Raw genomic sequence first — 22,032 nt, 5'->3', positions numbered from 1 at the left:
CCCGCTCCGGGCCGGGTGGCGACCGAGCCGCGGTTACCGGGAGGGTTACCGGGGAGTACCGGGGCGGGGCGGTGACTGAGCCGCAGTTATATGGGGGGGGGGTCTTACAGGTGGGTTACCGGGGCCAGGTGGTGACTGAGCCGCGGTTACTGGGGGGCACCGGGAGGGTTACCGGGGGTTCCCGGGGCCGGGCAGTGACTGTGCCTCGGTTACAGGGGTGTTACCAGGGCCGGACAGTGACCGAGCCTCGGTTACCGGGGGTGTTAACGGGGGGTACCGGGGCCGGGCAGTGACCGAGCCTCGGTTACCGGGGGGTACCGGGGCCGGGCAGTGACCGAGCCTCGGTTACCGGGGGGTACCGGGGCCGGGCAGTGACCGAGCCTCGGTTACCGGGGGTGTTAACGGGGGGTACCGGGGCCGGGCAGTGACCGAGCCTCGGTTACCGGAGGTGTTAACGGGGGGTACCGGGGCCGGGCAGTGACCGAGCCTCGGTTACCGGGGGTGTTACCGCGGCCGGGCCGGGCGGCCCCTGTGGCGCGGGGCGGGGGACCCCGCAGAGGGGCGGGGCCTCTGCATGTGCGCGCGCGCGCGTGTGACAGGTGCGGAGCGCGCGCCCCCCCCACCCGCCGCCTCCCGCCCCGCTCGCGCGCGCGCGCGCTCCGCCATGAATATGCAAATTCGGGTATAATTGGCAGCCAATGGCGAGCGCGCGGGTCACGTGGTGCTGGTGGAGGCTCAGGGAAGAGAAGTTGAGTCCGGGCGAGCTCGGGCAGCGCCGCCAGAGCCGAGCGAGCGGCGGCAGCGCCTCCTGCGCACCGAGCCCCCGGCCCGGGCTCTGCCTGGACCATGCCGATCCTCCTCTTCCTCATAGACACGTCCGCCTCCATGAACCAGCGGGCGTACCTGGGCACCAGCTACCTGGACATCGCCAAGGGCGCCGTGGAGATCTTCATGAAGGTGAGCGCGCGGCGCCGCCGCCGCCCCGCTCGCCCCCCCACTCCCTTCGCCGCGCTCACGGCCGCTTCTCTCCGCTCTCTCCGCAGCTGCGGGCCCGGGACCCGGCCAGCCGCGGCGACAGGTACATGCTGGTTACCTTCGACGAGCCGCCCTACTGCATCAAGGTAATGCCCCCCCCCCGGCCGCCCCGGCCCCGCCGCGGGGACCGCCCTGGGCGCGGCGCGGCCCCGTCCGGCCCGGCGGCGGCAGCAGCAGCCTGTGAAGATGGCGGACATTTTGCTTTTGTATGGAGGAGAGAGGCTGAGGGCGCTGCTGAGATGGAGGAGGGGGGGGGAGGAGACAGGCGGGCCGTGAGTCACCGCCCCGGCGCGGCCCGGGCCGAGCGCTCCGCCCCACGCGGGGCGGTGGCTCCGGCGGGACCGCGCCCGGCCCGGCTCGGCTCGGCTCGGCACCCCCGGGGGGAAACACAGCACACCCGGGGGGTACACACGGCACCACCCCCGGGGGGGAAACACAGCACACACAGGGGACACACACGGGCACCCCCCGGGGGGGACACACGCGACACCCACGGGAGACACACACTGGCACTCCCCCGGGACAGGGCACCCCCAGGGGGACACACAGGGCATCCCCCCAGGGACAGGGCACCCGGGGGGACACACACGGTACCCCCCCCCCTCCCCGGGGACACGCACGGCAGTCCGGGGACACACATGGCAGCCCCCGGGGCAGGGCACTCCCTGGGGACACATCGCCCTGGGAACACACATGGCACCCCCGGAACACACACTGCACCCCCAGGGGGACACACATGGCATGGCATCCCCCCAGGGACAGGACACCTGAGGGGACACAAATGGCACCCCAGGAGGACACAGACGGCTGCCTCGGAGACACAAACGGCACCCCTGGGGACACGGGCACCCCTAGGGGACACACACGCCACCGCCTGATACGTGGCACCTCCCGGGACAGACGGCACGGCATCCCCCCAGGGACACACATGGCACTCCCCCCAGGGACAGGGCACCCTTGGGGGACACAGATGGCACCCTTGGGGGATACAGATGGCTGCCCTGGGGACACACATGGCACCCCTTGGGGACATGGGCACCCCTTGGGGACACACACGGCATCCCCAGGACACACATGGCACCCCTGGGGCAGGGCATCCCCTGGGACACACACGGCGCCGCCCGGGATGCGGCACCCCCGGGACACGGATGTGCCAGCCTGGCACTGCCTCTGTGAACACCAAACCACCTGCACGCCGCCAGGGATGTGACTCCACCAGCTCCCTGCACAGCCTATTCCAGTGTCTGGCCACCCCAACAGGGAAAAAGAATTTCTGATAATCTAATTTGAATCTTCCCCAGTCTCAGTTTGCAGTCATTCAGTCTAATCCTGTCACTATGGGCACAGTAGAAGAGACCAGTCCCCACCTCACTGCTACCTGTTTTCAGGTAGTTGTAGAGAGTGATGAGGTTCCCCTGAGCTCCTCCTGTCCCTGTTTTCTCCTTCCTGGAGGCTGAGGCACGTTGGGCCATGCGGTTCCTCATATTGGCTGCACCACAAGGTTGTGGCAAGAGTTAAAAAAAATACAAAACATTGTGGCACCCTATGTTGAAGGCTGCAACTTGCTGATAGAAAAGTCTAATTTAAATTACCTAGATAGAGCATGTAACAGAAAACATTGCTGTAGGAGTTTTAGAATGTTTCTGAATAGTCCTGGATTAGGACCGTGTTTGCCCTGACTAAGACAGGAGTTACTGTAACTGCTGACTTGTAAACCCATGCTATGAAGGCCAAGGAGGGTCACGTAAAAACATGGCTGGTCATCCCAAGGAGGAAAGGAAAACACTTGCTAGATTCCCCCAGATAGAACTTCTTGAGAAGTAAAAATAACTGCTCAGTGATGCTGTCTTGTTCATATCTTAGATAATGAGAAATTTTAATTACCACAAGATGGGAATCTTTCCTCCTTTCATCAGTAATAAATTTACACAGCTTTCTGAAGTGACAGAAGTGATAGAGTGAGTCAGTATTTATTGTTTGGTATTGCACCTTTCGTTTCCTCAGAAGTAAGTGTGGAAGTCATCTTATTTCTATGAATTGAAACCACCCTTGAGTTACAGAAACCAACTGTGCAAAAACAAATGTCTGCCTGGGTGAGGTGTGTTTTAGACAATGCACACACCCATCCATGTTTGTGGCTGGATGCAAACCCCAAATCTGTTAGCTGTAGATTTCTTATGTTCAAATCTTTTGTCTCCTAATTTTGTGTCAGGTATTTTGTAGGTAGATCTTGTGTTTGATGGATGAATCTCCCTGCAGTGATAGCAAGAGTACTGGTGACCTCATAAAATAACTTTTCTGCTGGAGGTCTGGGTAGTGCTACAGGTTATTACCACATCTATACTCAGATTTGCTGAGGAAGATCCTTGTGTTTAATGAGCATCTGTGTACATTCTAATGTGTTAATGAGCATCTGACTGTGTTCCCAGTTTTAGTAAATAGCAATTGAAATAAATGGGACTGTGTGATGCCCATGTAGCATTCAATCATCTTTGATACACAGTAAATAGCCAAGGGGAAAAAAAGTATCATGGTTCTTGTAACTTAGATATGTATTTTTCTGCCTTTAGCTTGGTGGTTTTTGAATTAGACCTTAGACAATCTTGAAATATTTTTTCAAAAATTAGTAACTTTTATAGGATCAGGCTGCAGATCCAATGGAAACCTGATTGTAGTAATTATAATCACAGCTCCAGTTCAGCTGTTGCTTGAGGACTTCATGGCATAAGTGCATATTGTTGAGCTGTCACTGTGTGTGTTCCTCAAGCAAAGAAATGCTCACAGCAGCAACATGACTTTCCCTCTTCGAAAATGTGTTTTCAAGACCTTTACTGATATTTATGATGTTCCCTCTGTTGTGTTTCCTAAAAAACATAGTTATGCCATGAAAACTTCTGGTCTGGGCCAGATTCTGTGTATCTTACTTGTTAAAGACATAAAATTTAGTTTCTTTGCTTGTGCTGCTGCAGTTAGATACTTTATCTCTTGATTTGGGGAAGGTGGAAACAAACTTGGCAAGTGAATGTATTTTGCAAGTTTGCCTTCCAAGTATGCGCAGCAGTGGCTGCTTTTGGTTAGTGGCTGCTTTATCCTCCTGTTTTCTTTATGATTACACTAATTAAATTATATAGTGTCACAGATAGTTCACCAGTGAAGCAATTGAAGGAAATAATCTGGTGGTGGATTTGAGACCACCTAGGAGGAGGCAGAGGTATTATGAGAACTTCAGCTTGGAGCAGGAGTGGCTGAGATGAGTACATTGGGTTGTTTTGTTTCAGAATCTGTTTACCTGTAGCCTTAAAGTATTTTAACCAACAGCACTGGTTCACTTTGGATGGACAAGAATATGTCAAGGAAACATAATGCATACAGTGGTATTGTGCTAAGTGGAAGGATGGTGCTGTTGTACAAATGATTAGATAAAATCTGTGAAAGATGATGTTTTTGGAACTCTCTGTAGTACAGAGGGTTTGAAATTATTTCCAGGACCTGTTGCTCCTGTTTGATTGACTGCTCGTAGGTGGTCTGTGTTTGTGCCAGTTTTAAAAAATGGGATTATTTAGTCTCCAGGTTTGTAGTGTAGCTCTGCAAAGGACTGTGGTGGCAAGTGCCTAAAGAGGAGGCAAGGTGGGGACAGGGAGATGGGCATGGCAGGAATCTCAGTCCCACTCTGGCAACAGATGCCTTTGGAAACTCCTCAGTTGTTTTGCTCCTTTCTGTTATATAATGTATAGATGGTGATTTGTGACAGCAATTATGGTGCAGACATTTGCAACTCCTACTTTGTTTCCAAAAAACTCTACAGTAAGAGGCAAATATTTAAAAAAGCATGTTATGAAATATGCAAACCTTGTAATTGTCAAGCAAAGTGATCCTGTATAGGTCAGTGGGAAAATACTGTAAGTTTTGTTGAATGTTGGGTCAAACTCCTAATTTCATGGACCAGGAGGGAAAAATAGGATGTTATTTCATGAAGTAAGAATGTTCAACCTAATGTTTTTTGTGTGTTTTTTAGATTAAAATTGCAATAGGATGCTGTCAAGTGAGTCTTGTCAGGTTGGTGCCATGTTAATGACATGGAAGCGAGCCAGCCTGTTCTGGTATTTGGGTATCTGATTTTTGGGTATTTGGCACACTTGAAAGCCTCATGATATCTATAGCAAAGCACCTTTGTAACAGGTGTCTATTATTATTAAAACACTAAGTGCTTAAATTTAGGAGTTGAAGGAATTTACTTTCCCATGTGTATCCTGTTGGACGAGAAAAATGGGTTTGAGAACAGCCTTGCTGGCACAGTATTTGGTGTCCTTGGCCTCCTGGATAAGAGAAATGCTTTATCTGATTCAAGGAATATATACTTGATGTGTCCTAAGACTTAATTAATGGACTCATATATTCATTGTGGCTGGAACTTGGAGCTTGCTCCATCCCAGCCATGCTATGTCCTGGTGTTGCAGTACCTGCAGGCCTTGTGTGCCAGCCCCACCCTTCATCCCTTTTGCTCCAGAATTCCTGGGGAGGAGGGTGGGAACAGGCCAGTCCTGTCCCTGGCAGCTCTGCACACCCTTCCCAGGCTCCCACCATTTGTGGTTTGGAGACCTATGGTGAGCACTGGGACAGCTCTAATGGTCTTCTGTGGCTTTTCCCATGGATTTGCCCGGTTGCTTTTTCTGAAATTGTGTAAATTTCAGCATCTGCATCTGTTTTTTTCCTCTACCAAGTATATGTGTTTTTCCACACCTAAGCATGTGCTGTGGTATAAATGGGCAGAATCTTAAGTCATTTTGTTGTTTTGTTTTATTCTTTTTTAACTAATGGTGCTAAAGTATGGAGAGAAGGGAAGAGTGTTCTCACCTGCCCTTTCTCCCCAAGCTTTTCCTGTTTTCCAGTGATGAGGTTTCAGGAAGATGTACGTGGATTTCTCTGAAAATGGAGCTCATGCCAAAATCTCAGCCTAAAAAGAGGTTTTGAAAAGGAAAACAAGGTTTAGCTCTTGATTTATTTTTTTCTGTTCTAGATTTTTGTGAAACCTCACATCCTGCAGTTTGTGGTTTGCTTGTGGATTTGGGCAGCAAATGGCCAGTTCAGGCCCAGACCAAAAACACAATGGTGGCCTTGTGTGAAGTTATTGATTAACTGGACTGCCCTGTTCTCTTGTGACTGATACCTGGCTGCTGGCAGTGATATGGCCTTTCCTCCGGGCTTGAGGAATATTATTTATGATCAGGTCACAGAAATACAGCTTCTGTTTTATGTTCTTGTGAGACTGTAGTATGTCCTTCATAAATGATCTGGTCACAAGTCAGAGGATTGAGAGAACTTAAGCTATGTTCTGAAATACGTATTTTCCTCCTGTTACACTGAATTCAAGAGCCAGCCATGACTGCACTACAAGAATAGGCTCCCTGAATTTGAGTGCAGAAATATGTACATAGCTGTCTAAAAAGTAGCTCAAATTACTTTATACATTGTGTGAGAAACTCTGCACTATTTGAGACGTGCAAACTGGGGCTGATGGATAGGGTGCCTTCCAGTTCCACTGCTGTTCCCCACCAGCCTGAACATATGTTTCAGTGCTAAAGAGCTCCCTTGTGGAAGCAGCTCTTTGTGATGGACTCTGAGCAACCTCTTCTTGTTCCCTGAGATTCTGGTCTTGGGTTGGGATATCTTCGAGCCTGGAATAGGAATTTGTAGAAGGCTTTTTTTAAACATCTGTCAAAAAGTGCTTGCTGTATGTAAATAACCTGTTCATTTATGATATTAAAATAGTGCTCCAAAACTGGAAGTTTATAAGGTCACATTCAAGGAGACTGACTTTGCTGTCTTTTATTTCAGGGGCACAGAGGCTCTTGCCAGCATTTTTTAATTTTGCTTTCACGTTCTGTTGGTGCAGAATGGAACTGATCACCACTGACTGCAGAGGGCAGTGGCAAATGAATAGGCTGTGCTGCAAAAGAGAGGTGTGAGATCTGTTTGTCTGTCTCTGGAAGAAATTAGATCAGAGCTCCTGACCCTGAACTGCAGGGAGAAAGAGAAACCCAACTGTGGAACCTGTTGGGTTTGAGGCAGAGATCTGTGGGAATGCTGCCTGACGTGGTAGGAAATGTATTTGTGTGCTTTTTAGCTTTTGTGAAGGAAGAAAATCAGAGGAGTATCTGGTGAGCTGGAGCACAGCAAATCCACAGAATAAGCCTAAGTTGATTAAGCTTTTACAGGAACCCTGAGACACTGAAAACATCAGTTTAATATGTGAAAGTTCTGCCTGCTGGCAAACACAAGTCTTGGTGGTCTGCCCTGCGCTGTGGAGGGGTGGGATGAGCAGCTGGAAATGCAGCTGGAGCTTTCCAAGCTGGTGGTGAGTTGTGCAGGCAGAATGGTTGGTGCAAGGCAGATATCAGGGGCAGGGGCAGGAGGGGGGCTGGTATCAGAGAGGTGCAAGGGGGAAGGAAAGCTGAGGTCGCTGGGAGAGGCCTATCTTTCTCTCCAGATATGCTGTAAATAATGTACAAACTTAGTGAACCTGCTAGTCAGGGGTTGTTGGAAGGAGGGAAAGAAGTGGAGGATACAGCACTGAGGCAGAATGCACAAGGTCTGTTCTTGATAACTAATTCAGTGTTCGGTATTTGTTCAGCAGAGAGCGCTGACCATTCCTGTTCTGCCACCACGGGCGTTTTGGGTCAGTCACAGCAGTGTTTGTGTTTCTGAGCACCAACACCTTCCCTGCCTGTGCAGTACTGCACACACCTCCAGTCTTCCACAGTGCTTGGTTAGGGGTTTGTCATGGAATTTGTGTGTTTTGAGGACTGTCTTTTAGCAGAAATGTCTGGCAGGTTAAAGCCAACAATTGCTCTTCCTCTGCTACACACAATGAACTTAAGAAACAGAAGTCAGTTGTTCAAGGAGCACTCAAGCAAATCATGGTTGTTTAGTTCTTCTTGAAGACAAAATACACTTAATACTGTTTGAGAATAACCTCCAAATAATTTTACATGCTTCTTTTGATTTAACTATTTCATCACTTAAGTCTTTGACTGAAGGGTATTTGCTTTCTAAAAAGAAAAAAAGCAAACAAAACTGCAGTGATGTCTCTCAGAACCTAAAAGCATTCAGAGATCTATTTTACTGAAGTCTTAGGAATTCTCAATTGGCATCCCTGCAGCAAGTAATGAAATATTGTAGCTCCTTTTATCTTGGAAAGGTACTAAATTGGTTCCAGTAGAACATCTTTAAGAATCACAGTCCCTTTCCTGAAAAACAACATACTGGTTAGCGTAAAGCATATTAAATTGCTTTTAAACACACATAAGCCTGCTGGTTTTACTTCTTTCTGTGCTGTTTGTGAGTTGCAGTGAGCAGCCTTTTGCAGGACAGGACTTCAGTGTGAAAGGACAGAACATCATACTGAAGAATTTCATATACACCTTTTGCTTTAAAAAAAAAGCAAAGCACTAATATTCAGAGTCACTAATTCTTTTGAAAGAAACAGTTTTGTGCATTCAGAAATTGAGATCTCTTACAAGAAATGAAGTTCATGCAAAAACTTGAAGGTGGTGATGAAGTTTTTGAAAGTATTTGATTTAAATGGAAGGGCATTTCAGAAATTAGTGACCTTTTGATAGATAATATGGACTGAACTCTGCTTAGCTGTAATTTTTATCATAGTTTTGAAGTTAGTTAAACACTTGAACTTGTGCTTTCACCTGCTGTCTTCCTTGAAAGGAGAGTCCATGTTGCAAGGTTAATTCTTAATGAAAATATTTTAACTGGTCTATTTTTATAGGAATCTGCAAACTCAAAGCTTACTTTTGGTCGGAAGTGGGTTCCTTCTTTGTACTGTACAGTTGATGAGATGCCAAAGCCTGAATGGAAACCAACATCTGTTGTTCACAGCCACTACAGCAATGTGTATTTTCATCTTTTTATTTGGCTCTTTATTTGAGCTTGGACACATTCAAAGATGTAATCTCTTAAGACTACAGGATAAACTAGACAAAAGTAGATATGTTTGCATTAAGAGGCTTAACCCATCCTCAGTGCAAAGGTCACTTTTATTTTAAAAATAGAAGCTTAAAATGTGGAATCAAACAGTTGAGTTGGATCTCCCCAGTTGTATTTTTGTAGTGAGATGTTCTGTTAGGAGGAAGGTGCTTTGTGAAAATGATGGTTCCTATCACGTGGAATCTTTACCTGCCTCCTCCCCTTTGGTGCTGTTCTTACTGAAGTTTCACATGTGGGGTTTTCACCTGAAGGGAAGTTCTGGCCAGGTGGGGGTTGGTCTCTTCTCCCAAGCACTCAGCAATAGGACAAGGGGGCACGATGGGCTCAAGCTCTGCCAGGGGAAATTCAAGTTGGAGATCAGAAAAAAATTTTTTTCAGAGAGAGTGCTCAGGCATTGGAATGGCCTGCCCAAGGAGGGGGTGGATTCCCCATCCCTGGAGGTTTTTAACCTGAGATTGGCTGTGGCACTGAGTGCCATGATGTGGTAAAGGGACTGGAGTTGGAGCAAGGGTTGGACTTGATGATCTCTGAGGTCTTTTCCAACCTAATCCATTCTGTGATTCTATGTGGAGTTTTGATTTTTGTTGGTATTTATGGAAGAAAGCATAGGCCTTGTAACCTGACTTTGTGGTGGCTAAAAGTACATAAAGTACTTTGTGAGAATGGGCATCTTTTCCTTTTAAGCTTCATGAGAACTAATTTAGTGTTAAATGCTGATTGTCTCACACTGTGACAGTGGAAAAAAGTAATTAAGATTGCAGACACTTCTACACTGTTCACCCTGGCATATTCTTCAAAACATCTTGTCAGAAAGAACTGGTGTAAGAGTGATGTTCTGAGTCTATTGTGATCTAGAAAGGACAGAACTCCAGTGTTCTGGTGCGTCGGGCCCTTGGAATCCAATGGGAAAGGCACGTTCTGTACTGTGTGAATCCTGCTCTGGAGATGAGGGATTTTGCAGGAGGGAGCAGTGGGACTCCAAGGGCCCTGTGAGAAGGTTCCAGATGGCTCCACTCTTCACTGATTCCCTTCTCTGTCTGTATTTTGAGTGCCTGTATCCTTGATTTTATTTAATAACAAAGGCTACCAAAAAATCAATGGGAAGAGCAGTTGCTGCTGTTCTGAATTTTAAATGCAAATTATTACAGGAGTAATGCACTCCTGTAGATCAAGTCTTGGATTTTTTTCTTTTTTCTTAAACTTTATTCTTACAATGTACCACTTAGTAATGTAACTCTTGTGCTTTTGCCACCCCCCAAAAGTAGAGCAGGTAGTAATTTAAAGGAATTTTTTTTTTGCTTTGCAATGTTCTGCTAAATTTAGAATAGTTAGAAAACACTCATGTGGCAATTGATTTCAGCTGTGGGCAGCGTGTTCCAGGGCTGAGGTTTTAGGAAGGTGCTGAGAAAAAAGTACATTCTTGTAATGAGACTCCTTTATTGTGCAGATCGGAATTTGTGGTTGCCCATAGACTTGTATTGATCTGTATATTCACTCTGCAAGGTGTTGGAAAGACAATTTCTTTTGATGTAAGATCTGGTATTGATAAGGATCTGTGAAGCTTCAACTACTTATTGCCAGACAGTAATAAGTATACTTATTACTTATTTTAAAATGGCTGTTCTAATTATTATTGTTACTATAATTTTCTAGCTCACAGTCTCACAATGTACCCAGTTATTATGATTCTTTCCTTGTGTTTTTACTCAAACTTCAGGATAAGCTGCACTAGATTTGTTGAATGTTATTGTGGGCTACAACAGTTCAGAACTCCATAATTTTGCTTTTTAAAGATGAAGGTGATTGTTTTGGCTGTGTTTTCAGAGATGCCTTAAAAATCTAAAATGTGTAGAATAGTATTTTCAAAAAAAGTAAAAATTTTGATAAGATGGATGTTGTTGAACAATTAATTGGACAGAAAACAAAGATCCACAGTGTGGTGAAGCTGGTGTTGCCATGCTCTGCTTCTGAGTGAGAATAATGCATTAGCCTTGCTCTTCATAACACAGCCAGGGAGTGCTGAGTAAAAAAAAAAAGTTAAACTCTGCTTTGTGGGAGAATGTGCATCTGTTGAGGCAGAACACTCGGTGCCTGTAGCTGCTGCCAGGGCTCCGGATGGTGCTCCTGGCCCGGAGCTCAGTGGGACCGGTGGGATGGACTGGGATCCCTCTGGAGCTACATGGGCAGCTCAGGCCAGCCAGGCCTGGCCTGGGGGAGCCTCTTCTCATCCAAAGAGCTGAAAGTCAGGTAGTTATTTTTTAACCAGATGATTCTAGCATTAAAAAGCCCTACCCTTGCCATCCTCTGAAATAAAAATCTGACCATGAGAATGCTCCCAATGTCACCAGTGTATTTTTTGCTGTATCAGAATGAAGGTGAAGTTGATGTTATTTACTAGGCTGGCTAGTTGAGATTTCTTAATTTGTGATCCTTCAGTGAGTATATGAATTTAATTGTGATCTTATGCCCAATTTATTCTTTTTTTTTTTCTCCTCAGCAGAGTGTTGGACAGCATTTCAGACAGGAACTGAGAAAATTCCGTGTTTAACTTCTTGATGGTCAAAATAAACCAGCAGTGCCTGTAGCTTTGGTGTGCTGCACTAGTTCTGTAACGTGATTCTGCAAGGAAGAGGGAGAAATGTGACAGTTTTCAAAGTGAACATGAATCATAATTGTGTTGTTTCAGCTCTGGGCTGTAAGAGTAGGGTATTACCAGTAATGCTCTTCCACTTGATTCCCAAAAATGTGCCGTGAAGGATCCCTTGTGCTGGTAGCACACGCTCTGTAACCTCTCAGATGTTGCCTTTATTCCTTGCAACTTCTCCAGCCATGTGCAGGAAGGACCAGGACAGAGCTGGGGCGGGCTGGCTGGCATTGGATGCATGTTTGATAGTATGGAAGAGCAACAGGCCTTGTGAGCAGATGGAAATTTTTGATTAAAACCTCCACATTTCAGCAGTCACCCTCTCGACAGTGTTTGGATAAGATGCACCTCTAATGGCATTTCTGAAATAACTGCTATGCTGCTCAACAGGAGCACAGACCCTCTTGTTTTGTTACTGCAAACTGTGATGACTTGTGTGTTCCCTCTCCATTAAGCTGTTGTGTGAAATGTAGCTTGGTCTGGTTCAGCTCTGCATTGAAACATCCTGGCTGGTTGAGTGTTTCTCAGAAATATGTGCTTTTTCCAACAGGATAGTGTTCTTTTATTTAAATAAGAATGCTTCTTGGAACTGGGTGATACCATGGTCTCTTTGGTATTTATACTTTCCTTTCTTCATGTGTTCCTTTCATCCTTGTGCAGGAGAAAGTGCAGTGAGAGTAGCTGTCAAAACACATGAAATACTGTTGACTGAAAAGCTAAATCCAGAGATGGATTAAAGCAGGAGCAGCAGGTAATAAATAAAAAGATAGTGTAGGCTTTTTTTCTTTCTGCTTGGCATTGATTATCATCACTTGGTTCCAAGCACAGTTTCCAGATTTGGGTAGTTCAATACAGTATCTGCATTTGACATTCCTGCAGGAGGAGTTACTGCTTCTCTCCAAATGCTGATATTAACAGAAACCCCCGTACTTGTTTTGTAACTGAAGCTTAAGAGCCTCTGTGCTGGTGCTTTGCATGGGTACTGTACTTAAAGATCACAGAATGGATTAGGTTGGAAAAGACCTCTGAGATCATCAAGTCCAACCCTTGGTCCAACTCCAGTCCCTTTACCAGATCATGGCACTCAGTGCCACGGCCAATCTCAGGTTAAAAACCTCCAGGGATGGGGAATCCACCCCCTCTCTGTGCAGGCCATTCCAATGCCTGATTGCTCTCTCTGGAAAGAATTTTTTTCTGATCTCCAACTTCAGTTTCCCCTGGCAGAGCTTGAGCCCATCGTGCCCCCTTGTCCTATTGCTGAGTGCCTGGGAGAAGAGACCAACCCCCACCTGGCCAGAACTTCCCTTCAGGTAGTTCTAGACAGTGCTGAGGTCACCTCTGAGCCTCCTCTTCTCCAGGCTAAACACCCCCAGCTCCCTCGGCCTCTCCCCACAGCACTTGTGCTCCAGTCCCTTCTCCAGCCTTGTTGCTCTTCTTATATAAACATAATGAATTCTTCTTGAAGGAAAATAACTTCTTTTTTGATGTTGAAGTCCTCTTGAAAGAACAGTGAACTAAATGGTATAGGTTGAGGGAGGTTGTTTCTTTAGGTGTGTGGGGTTCTTTTTAAGGTTTCCTGGAGAAATATTTTTTCTGTACAAGATAGTACCTTTTTCTATGTAACTGACTGCCTGTAACAACTGGCACTTACATATTGTGCTAGAATGCAGTTTTGATCTTGTTCACATTCACCAGGATGTCCTTTAGAAAACAAGCAGGTTCAATCTGTCTTTATAAATGATTTAGTCTGATTGGAGCAACTACAGGAGAGCCCAGGTTAGAAATGTGCAGCTGAAGGGCATCTCCTGGGCCCCTCAGCTGGCACTGCAGACCTGCCTTGGAGTGCAGGAACTGGGTTGCTTTCAAGTGAAACAAAACTGGAAGATGCTCCCCAGGCACTGAGAGGTGAATGCACAGGACTGTGCTGCAGTGGAGCTGTGGCCTCCTGGGGGAGCTCTGCCCTGTTGGGTGCACTGCCCCCAGCCCTGAAGGTGCAGGACCTCTCCTTCCCTGCACTAAAGGTGTTCCAGTTTCTATGGAAAAGTAGCGTGGGTGAGGGGAGGAGGAATTCTGTGTTTGTTACCACAGTGTGTAGTTTGTCCTGGAGAAAAGGGAGGAATTGTGATGCCTGGAACTGGATGGAGATGGAGGGCATGCAAAGTGACAACTTTCTTTTAAAAATCTGGTGTCAAAGTGTGTCATCTGTGTGGGATTAAAGGAATCATCTACTCCAGTATCTTCTTAAGATTTGTTTGTTCTAAAGATGTATTAAAGCAGTTTATGCTTCTCGGTTCTCCTGGAGACTTTTTAGATATATTTAAACTTCTGTGATGTTTTATTGGACTGGAACTTAAGTGTTTTAAAAAGTAAAATTTCCAAAAGTCCCCTCTGGATTTAAAGAAGCACTTGACCAATAGGTTTCAGTTGGAGTGGCCTACAAAGCCAGCAGAAATAACTTGACAGGAAGAAACACTTAGCTTACTATTCACAGTGCTTTATCCTTCAAACACTGAGCTGATGCTCACAAGCTCTGATGTAAGGAGGACCAAGTGATGCTTTTGTAGACTCTTCACTGTACTTGACTGCTCGGTGGGCTTATCAAGGAAGTGTTTTATACCTGTGAATTGACTGTTAAAATACTCTTCACATGAGAACTGAGAAGGTGGAGGTTCGTTGGGTCTCATTAAACAGCTGTGTAAGCCTGGTGGAGCAACCAGGGCTTGTTTCTATTGTGCCTGTAGTGTGGTCAGACCCAGGTTTTACCTTGAAACAGTTTCCTGATCTGCTTTGCAAAACCAGGCTTCCGTGTGAAAAGCCAAAGCTGGGCTCCCCTGGCTTGGTAACCACGACATGCTTGTCTTTTCTTCCATCCTTGCCCTAGAATCTCACTTTTTTACAGTGAAGGTAGTGGTAGAAGCTGTTGGTGTTTCAAACTCTTATCGACGGCAAGGGAAGACTGGAAGAGTGGGGAATAAAACTAATACAAATGCTCCTGTGTGCTGGAGGGCCTCACACAGCGATAGCAGTTGCACAGAGCTGTCTTGGTCCCAGCAAACCTTCTCTTTTCACAAGCTTTGCATCAGACCAGGACGATTTGCTGCTGTACCTGCTGGGTCCTCCAAAGCCGGGAGAGCACAGCTCCGATCCAGGCTGGCTCACTGTGCTCAGCACTGCCCCAGAGACAGCTGATCCCAGGCCTGTGTGCCAGCACTGCTCTGTGCTGGAGTTGTGCTGATCTCACAGCTGAGAGGTGGGTGCTGTGATTCTGCTGCGCCAAGAACAGAGGAGAATTGATCTTGTGAGTTTCTTTGCTAAGAGCTGTTCACTGTTGTGCCGTGGCAGGATTGGGGTGTTGCATAAAAGTAACCAGAGAGCATCAGTGCTGAAATGAGAGCAGAGTTCTCCTGCAGCCAAAGGTACAGACAGAACCTGAGAGCTACTTTGCCTCAAAAATGGCATTCATAAGGATTTGGAGAGGAGTCAATGTGTATAAGTGTCTCTTGAAGCTGTTTCTTCTGTGCCATTTGCACAGACAAATATTTGTAAGGTTGAAATGAGTAGAAGATAAAAGTTGTATGATGAAGTATTTTAGGAATTTTCAAATGTTATGTGAAGATGTCTGTGGTGTTTTATAGTGTAGTCAATGCCTTTCTTCTCATGTGTGCCATTTCTATCTAGTAAACCTCTGAACATCAAATAAAATGAGTGGGTACCGTGGGCATTGGCTGTTCTGTACCCAAAAGCAGCCTTACCCTGTTGTCCTTCATGGTGCAGAGGCACTGATGGTACCAGGGCCTCTCTCCTCTCCCTCTCAGCTGAGATTTGTTGTAACAAAACTGGGGTGACCAAGATAGTCTCTGTTCGCTGAATTCCTATTCCACAGTTGTGGAAGCTGCCTCAGAGAAACTCCAGGCTACAGAGGTTATCCCCTGCTGCAGATCCCACTGAGCAATGCTGGGGCTGCGTTCAGGAGATCACAAAGATGGGAAGATATTTTGCCCCTTGCATTGTAGGGAGTCCAAAAGAATAATTCAGTACCCTACAAAAGAATTGCCTGCTCGACTGTGGCACAGACCTGAGCAGGTTTGAGTTGGGACCATAAGTACAGTTGCCAGTGAACAGAAAGGCAACTTAAAAATGACCCAACGTGATGATTGGGAAGGCAAAATGCTCTGGTTTCACTGTCTTCCCACAGTACTTCAAAGTTTCATAGCAGGAGTGGTTTCAGATTTCAACAGCTGGATTTTTTTCTTATTTTTTTCAAATGGAGTCACTGACAAGCCAGGATGCCACAGGCATGTTATCCTGAGCTAGTCTGCTTTCCTAAGGTGGGTGCATTTAATAATAGCTTGAATTATTGAGGAACTTAAATATGTTAAACAAGTCGTAATATCTGAAATTCAGTTGTTCTTTCTAGGGAAACTTTAGCAGAACTCTAAAAATCTGTATGTTTAAATAAATATTGAGTGCTTACTGTAACACAGGCTGTTGTGATTGCCCTGCAAGATTGCAAGTTGCTTCTACTTGGAGGATTATTTTTAGTAACATTGCAATTTTTCAATCAGATCTGAAAGCAATCCAGTGAACAATAAAATGTACAGTTCTGTTTTTTGGCGTTGCCTGTGGGAGCACTAAAGATGAGGAATTGCAGCCTCAGAAGCACCAGCTCCCTGAATGTCGTGGGGCTGGTGAAATGAGGAGGGACTGCTTTGGACCTGGAGTTTTGTTCTCTCGTGCCCAGCCTTTGGCTCTGCCCCTGTGGGCTGACCAGACTGTGCCAAGAAATAGTTGGAAAGAATAAAAGGAAAAAAAACCACACCACCAATCAAAACCAGAACAAACCAACAACGAACCAACCAAGAAAAACTACAATAAAACCAGTAAACATGACAGTTAAGCCACTGTAGCTGAGATTACAAGACCTGTGTGTTACACATATTCCAAACTTGGTAATGTTTTATTTTTGCTTTGATACTGCTCCCTTTTATGTGATGAAGGTGTAGTGGTGCTTGGAGTTTTTTTCTCCACTATAGCATTTTATAAGGTTCCCCTTCCTGCCTCTTGCAACTAAAATCTCTTTCTCCTAAACCTTGAATGTCTTTTTAAGCTACAGATTCTGAATGAGATTTTATTTTGCTGCTCAACTCTATTCCTTTTGATGTTCAGTTAGTCCTCATTCTGGTTGGTCTAAATAAGAACTCCTTTTCTTCACTAAATAAGAACTCCTTTTCTTCACTAAATAAGACCTTTTCTTCACTAGATTCTTCACCTTGGTGCATGAATTCTTGTTGATCTGGGCCCATCTACTACCAAAATAAGCTGTTCTGACCTTCCCTGCTTCCTGAGGCAGCTGAAATGCTTCCATAGCTGTTTGGTGAAACAGAGCAGGGCATGGGTTTGTGTGACATCTAAGTCACCAGACAAAAATGTTCCTTTTCAAGTGTATTATTTTTTTCAGTATGAATTGCTTGCAAAGGCCAAAGCCAGGAGCTGCAAGGCAGAATTCTGCTTCCAGATCTCTGGGTGGTTTGTAGGATGGTGTCCAAAGATTGCAGTTGTCAGCACAGAAGGCCAAATGACACTGCATTTTTGCCTGTTCTTGGCATAAGCAAAGAGGGTGAGATTTCTGCTTTTAGTACTTTTCTCCTACTATGTTTGAAAATCTTTTAGTATGTGTTTAGAGGCTAAAATTATTTGTTCATATAAATTATCAAAGGAGAAGTTAGTAACATACTGGTGAGGAAAAGGCTGCTCAGATTGCTACTAATAAATTCTGTGCATAAAAGTGACTAAGTAGAATATAACATTGAAGATCAGGAGAAACTACTCTCTATGTTAGAATTGGTTCATAACTAAAATAAACTAATGCTTAGTTTTGACTTCTTAACTAATGACCTGGAGAGGATACATATTTTTGTAGGATACATTTGTGTTTGGTCCTTTAAGGTTGTAGGGGTTTGTTGGTGGTTTTTTTGGGTGTTGGTGGGTTTTTTGGCCATCAGTGTTTCTGCTGGGAAATGGAAACAGTGCTACATAAGAGCAGTGCTTTTTTTCTAACAGCATTAGTGGCAGTATTTTGAATTTATGAAGGATTATTATTTAATCACTTTAAAGTGCTTTGAGAACTCATTGTGCATGTGCTCTGTGTTAGGTACTTGACTCTTTGTGTTTTGCAGAATGATCTTTCTGCATATGTAAGAGAAGAATGCTCAGAGTTCTTTGGGACTTGAGTTTCCATCCCTGAGTCTTTCTGGAAAAAAAATCTTACAGAAGTGGAATTTCTTGTCATTAATGTTGATGTTTTTGATTCAGGAACCTTGTTTTGAGGATAAAGTAGAGGATGTAGCACGTTAAGTGTTCAGACCTTTACTTAAAGCTGGGTATGGAATTAGGAAATCTTGCTGCCTCTGTTCTCTCAATGAGAATGTCCAGTTTACTCTGCTTATTTCAAAGGTGGAGCTCTCCTTGGCTTTATCTCTAAGGATCCTGTGAGAGCTGTAAGATGAAAATTAGTTTTCTTGGACAGCAAATGAGCAGTGATCAGCTGCTCCCTGTGCCTTCGGCTTCCCTGGTTGTGCCTGAGGAAATGGTACATGTTTTATTTTGCAGGCAGTTGACCACACTGCAGTGAGATCAAACACAGTAGGAGCTGGAAGCTGAGCAAACATTTTCACAATGGGAAAACAGCAGAATCTCCAAATATCAGTGAAGACTCTTACTGTTTGTTTTACAAAGAATACTCTTAAATTCGTTAGAGTTCAAATCAAGGCTTGAGGTCTGGGAATAGTGTTTCCTTTGTAAATGTTTTGCTCTTCCATGTGCTTTTGCAACAACGTAACTCACACAATCTTTGCTGGAACACACTGCTTGAACTCCAGCCTGGCTGTTCCCAAAAACTGGAGTCGTGGATGGGTGTTTTTACCAGGCAAAAGGGAGAAGTCTCACCTACACCTACAGGTTCATAGAATTCATACAAAAGTATTTTGGTTGTTGTTCACTTAAATTGTTTTAAGGCAAGCTTTTTTTTAGGATAGCTCAAATCATCATGTTGGGATTTGGTGCAATTTTACTCTAAAAAAAGATCATTGACTAAGTCATTTTTACTCCAAAACAGCGACCCCATGTTCGCACTTTATTCTTGCCTTGGGCTGAGAGCAGGTGTGGGAAGTTGCTGTGGCTCAGCTGATTGGATGCTGTTATTCTGTTAAGTTGTGATTGTGTGTGAGTGTTGGTGGTGTTTTATTGACAAATATCCCTCTGATACAACAACACTGTTCCTTTGAGCTCCCAGGGCAGTTTGAACTGTAAAGCTGGACCAGTCCTGCTGAAAGTCTATTGCAGTATTTTCTCTCCATCTCCCTTGCATTAATTTAAAACTTGAAGAACTGGTTAAGGGAGCTGAACTTGACCAAGAAAAGTTTTTGTTGTGCCTCCTTAGGGTAGTTTCTCATTCTGAAAAGAATCCCACCCAGCTTAGGCTGGTCAGCTTGGCAGAGATATTGTCTCATGTCTTTCCTTTCTACTTGATTCTCTGTTCTTTTGAAGCTTGAGCTGTGTCTATCCTGTGGCCACCTACACAGCCCACAGTGTTTACTAAAGGTTGACAATGCGATGTATCTGCTTAAAAAAGTACAGGAAAATCCTGTGCTCTCAGGTTCTTGCACAGCTTGGCACAGGCAGCAGGTGGGTGCTGAGCCCAAAGGGCAGGAGAACACACTTCACCTGCAGGATGGGTTGCTCAGAGGTTGTCCCAGCAACAGTCAGGCTGTCTGCAATGATCCTCTCCATGCTAGGATTCCTGATGGAGCATGGGAATGTCTGTGGTGCCAGATGATGGTGAGCCTGGGTGAATAACTGAACTGCCTGTTGACGGCAGGAGTGGTTTGGAGCGTGCAGTGTAACAGCAAGGCTGGTAGTTGGGTGACTATCTGGGACTTTCAGGCTTTGCTTGTTGTAGCTGAGGCTCCTTAAATCCTGCACCAATTCCTTGTCAGGTGCTCTTTTCTAGACCAGCTTCCAAACTCTGCAGCAAACCCCTTTTGAAGGGGAGGTGTGTGGATCACACCCAGTGCTGATGTGTGTCATTGGCCCTGCTTACCAGAGGGGTCACAGTGCTTGCTTGGGCTGGTGCAACCACTTGCTGTTCCTTTGATCTGTAGGCTTTGTCAGCAATAACTTTTTTTAAGACCTCCAGAATTTCAAGCTGTTACACTGAGACACTCTAAACAGTGATTTGGTTCTGTCTTATGTGGGGTTTTTGCAGCCACTCCTTTTCTTAATTTATGGACATAAAGATGAAAGAGGAATGGTGCATGCCAGAAGCAGCACTGATATTATGCCTCTTGTGTCTTTAACTGTTGTTGCTTTGGCAGCTGCATTTCTGATTTCCAAATTTGACAGTTTCTTTAATAAAATATTCACATGCTAAATCCAAATACTTATTTAACTGCATCTCCTGTACAGCAGTTTTCATGATAAGAGATGGATATTAGAAAGCTTTTTCCAGTGGTTGACAGTGTGTGTGTTTTGTGAGTTTCCCACTGTAGGTGTAGGATCAGGCTGTGCATACATGGGTTAGGTGTGTGCAGCATGTAAATGATGCAGTGCATCTGTTAATCACGACTCTAATCTAATTTTTTGGGGGAAGAGAGATAAATGGCAACTTGCAGTTGATTGCAGTTTGTTGCTAGAATAACTAATAAGCTTTTTTGTTTCATGTAATAGGCTGGATGGAAGGAAAACCATGCAACGTTTATGAATGAACTGAAAAACCTTCAGGCTTCAGGACTAACAACCCTTGGTCAAGCACTCAGGTCCTCGTTTGACTTGTTAAATCTCAATAGATTAGTGTCTGGAATAGACAATTATGGACAGGTAACAAATCTGTTTATAGTCTTCTGTCTTTCTATTTTTCTGTCTTTTTGAAATTATAGTGGGGAGGGATTTTGGTGGTTGAAATTTGGTTTTGTGTTTTACTTTTTTCTAAGTGTCTGATAGCTCTGTATTAAAACTTCAATTGGGAACTCTTTTTTTTTTCCTTTCTTTCTTACTGTGGCTACTGAAAACATGCTGGAAAATACTGGCTTTTTTTACTTATTGAAGAACAAAGAATCAGAGTATAAATGTCCCAACTGTAGATACACAAGAGTAACCCACCTTGTGTAATTCTGTATGGCTCAACACCCCTTAAAAGAAATTACAGGCTTATTTTGAAAGATTGCTGATCTTACTGTTTATTTTATGGTGAAAAAAAAAAAAGGCTATAACTGAGTGTTAAGGTTACTCTTAGCATTCCTGTGCTTTTGTCTCTAGGGAAGGAATCCATTCTTTTTGGAGCCATCTATTTTGATTACCATCACAGACGGAAACAAACTGACAAATACAGCCGGAGTTCAAGAGGAGGTAAACTTGGATTAAGTTCTTTTAAGTTATGGTCTTGCAAATTGGTGCTGTGCTGAGATGAATATTGGGTTTTTGCCTGCTAATGGTACTTCTGCATTGTTGATCTGTTTTATAGAGAATAAAAACTACCCTGTCACTGCCCAGCCCTTAAATTCATAGCCCATAAGGGTTTTGAGACTAGAACATTGGATAAATTGTGATATTGGAGAGAAATGGGCTGTTCTACAGAGAAATGAATGACTTTAGATATCATATTTGTAGATGGTTTGTCAAGTACAGGAAAATATTCTTAAATCTTTTTTTACCAGCTTCATCTCCCATTGAATTCTCCTTTGCCTGGAAGTGAACTAACCAAAGAACCATTCCGGTGGGATCAAAGGCTGTTTGCTCTGGTGCTGCGTTTGCCAGGAGCTGCATCTGCTGAGCCAGAGCAGCTTGGGAGTGTGCCTACTGATGAATCTGCTATCACACAGATGTGTGAAGTTACAGGAGGTAACTGCATTGCTCTTTTGCTTTGGTTCCCATTTGGCATCTGCCTTGAAATACTTCTTTTCCTTTAATTCAACCTCACCTCTTCCTGTTCTCTCCATCAGATTTACTCAGTGCCCATATGAGTCTGTGGGGTCCTTTCTTGGTTTCCAGTAGCACAGGAGAACTTTAAAGCAATATTCCTATTTCAGGTCTAGATGTGAAACCGTTTTCTTAATGCAGTAGGAAGGACTGGAAAGCTCTTAGATTGTCCTTCCAGAGGATGGCTTAAAATCACAAGATGAATATTAATGAGATGTTAATTCTGCTGCAGGGCTAGTAAGCTAAATTTAATCTTAAAAGAATTATATCTGGAGCCTGTTGCTTGCCATGTTGATCAGAATTAATTTTTTTTAATTGGTGCTTGAAAAAGATGTGTGGGAGGGGAAGATTTGGGTGTGTGTAGGAGCTGGAAAGGTTTGGGT

General features: G+C 44.7%; 1 protein-coding gene across 6 annotated transcripts in view; it reads left to right on the top strand.

Annotated features, from left to right (window-relative positions):
* Window positions 1-730: 730 nt before the first annotated feature.
* The window catches only part of LOC139678319 (integrator complex subunit 6-like), a 40,528-nt gene continuing 19,226 nt past the window's right edge, over window positions 731-22,032 (top strand). For 4 of the 6 annotated variants that reach the window (XR_011699012.1, XR_011699011.1, XM_071569036.1 and 1 more), the window contains exons 1-5: window positions 731-957; window positions 1,044-1,121; window positions 20,402-20,551; window positions 20,990-21,079; window positions 21,388-21,571. Coding sequence is in view for 3 of the 6 variants with exons in the window: in XM_071569036.1 (XP_071425137.1) it covers window positions 847-957; window positions 1,044-1,121; window positions 20,402-20,551; window positions 20,990-21,079; window positions 21,388-21,571 (613 nt within the window). In the remaining 3 variants the exon portion in view is untranslated. The remainder of the gene's footprint in view (window positions 958-1,043; window positions 1,122-20,401; window positions 20,552-20,989; window positions 21,080-21,387; window positions 21,572-22,032) is intronic. The other 2 variants (XR_011699010.1, XM_071569034.1) reach the window with 1 other exon arrangement.

This window comes from Pithys albifrons, chromosome 14 (assembly GCF_047495875.1).
Source record: "Pithys albifrons albifrons isolate INPA30051 chromosome 14, PitAlb_v1, whole genome shotgun sequence".
Taxonomy (NCBI): domain Eukaryota; kingdom Metazoa; phylum Chordata; class Aves; order Passeriformes; family Thamnophilidae; genus Pithys; species Pithys albifrons.
This window is presented reverse-complemented; position numbering and strand designations above follow the sequence as displayed.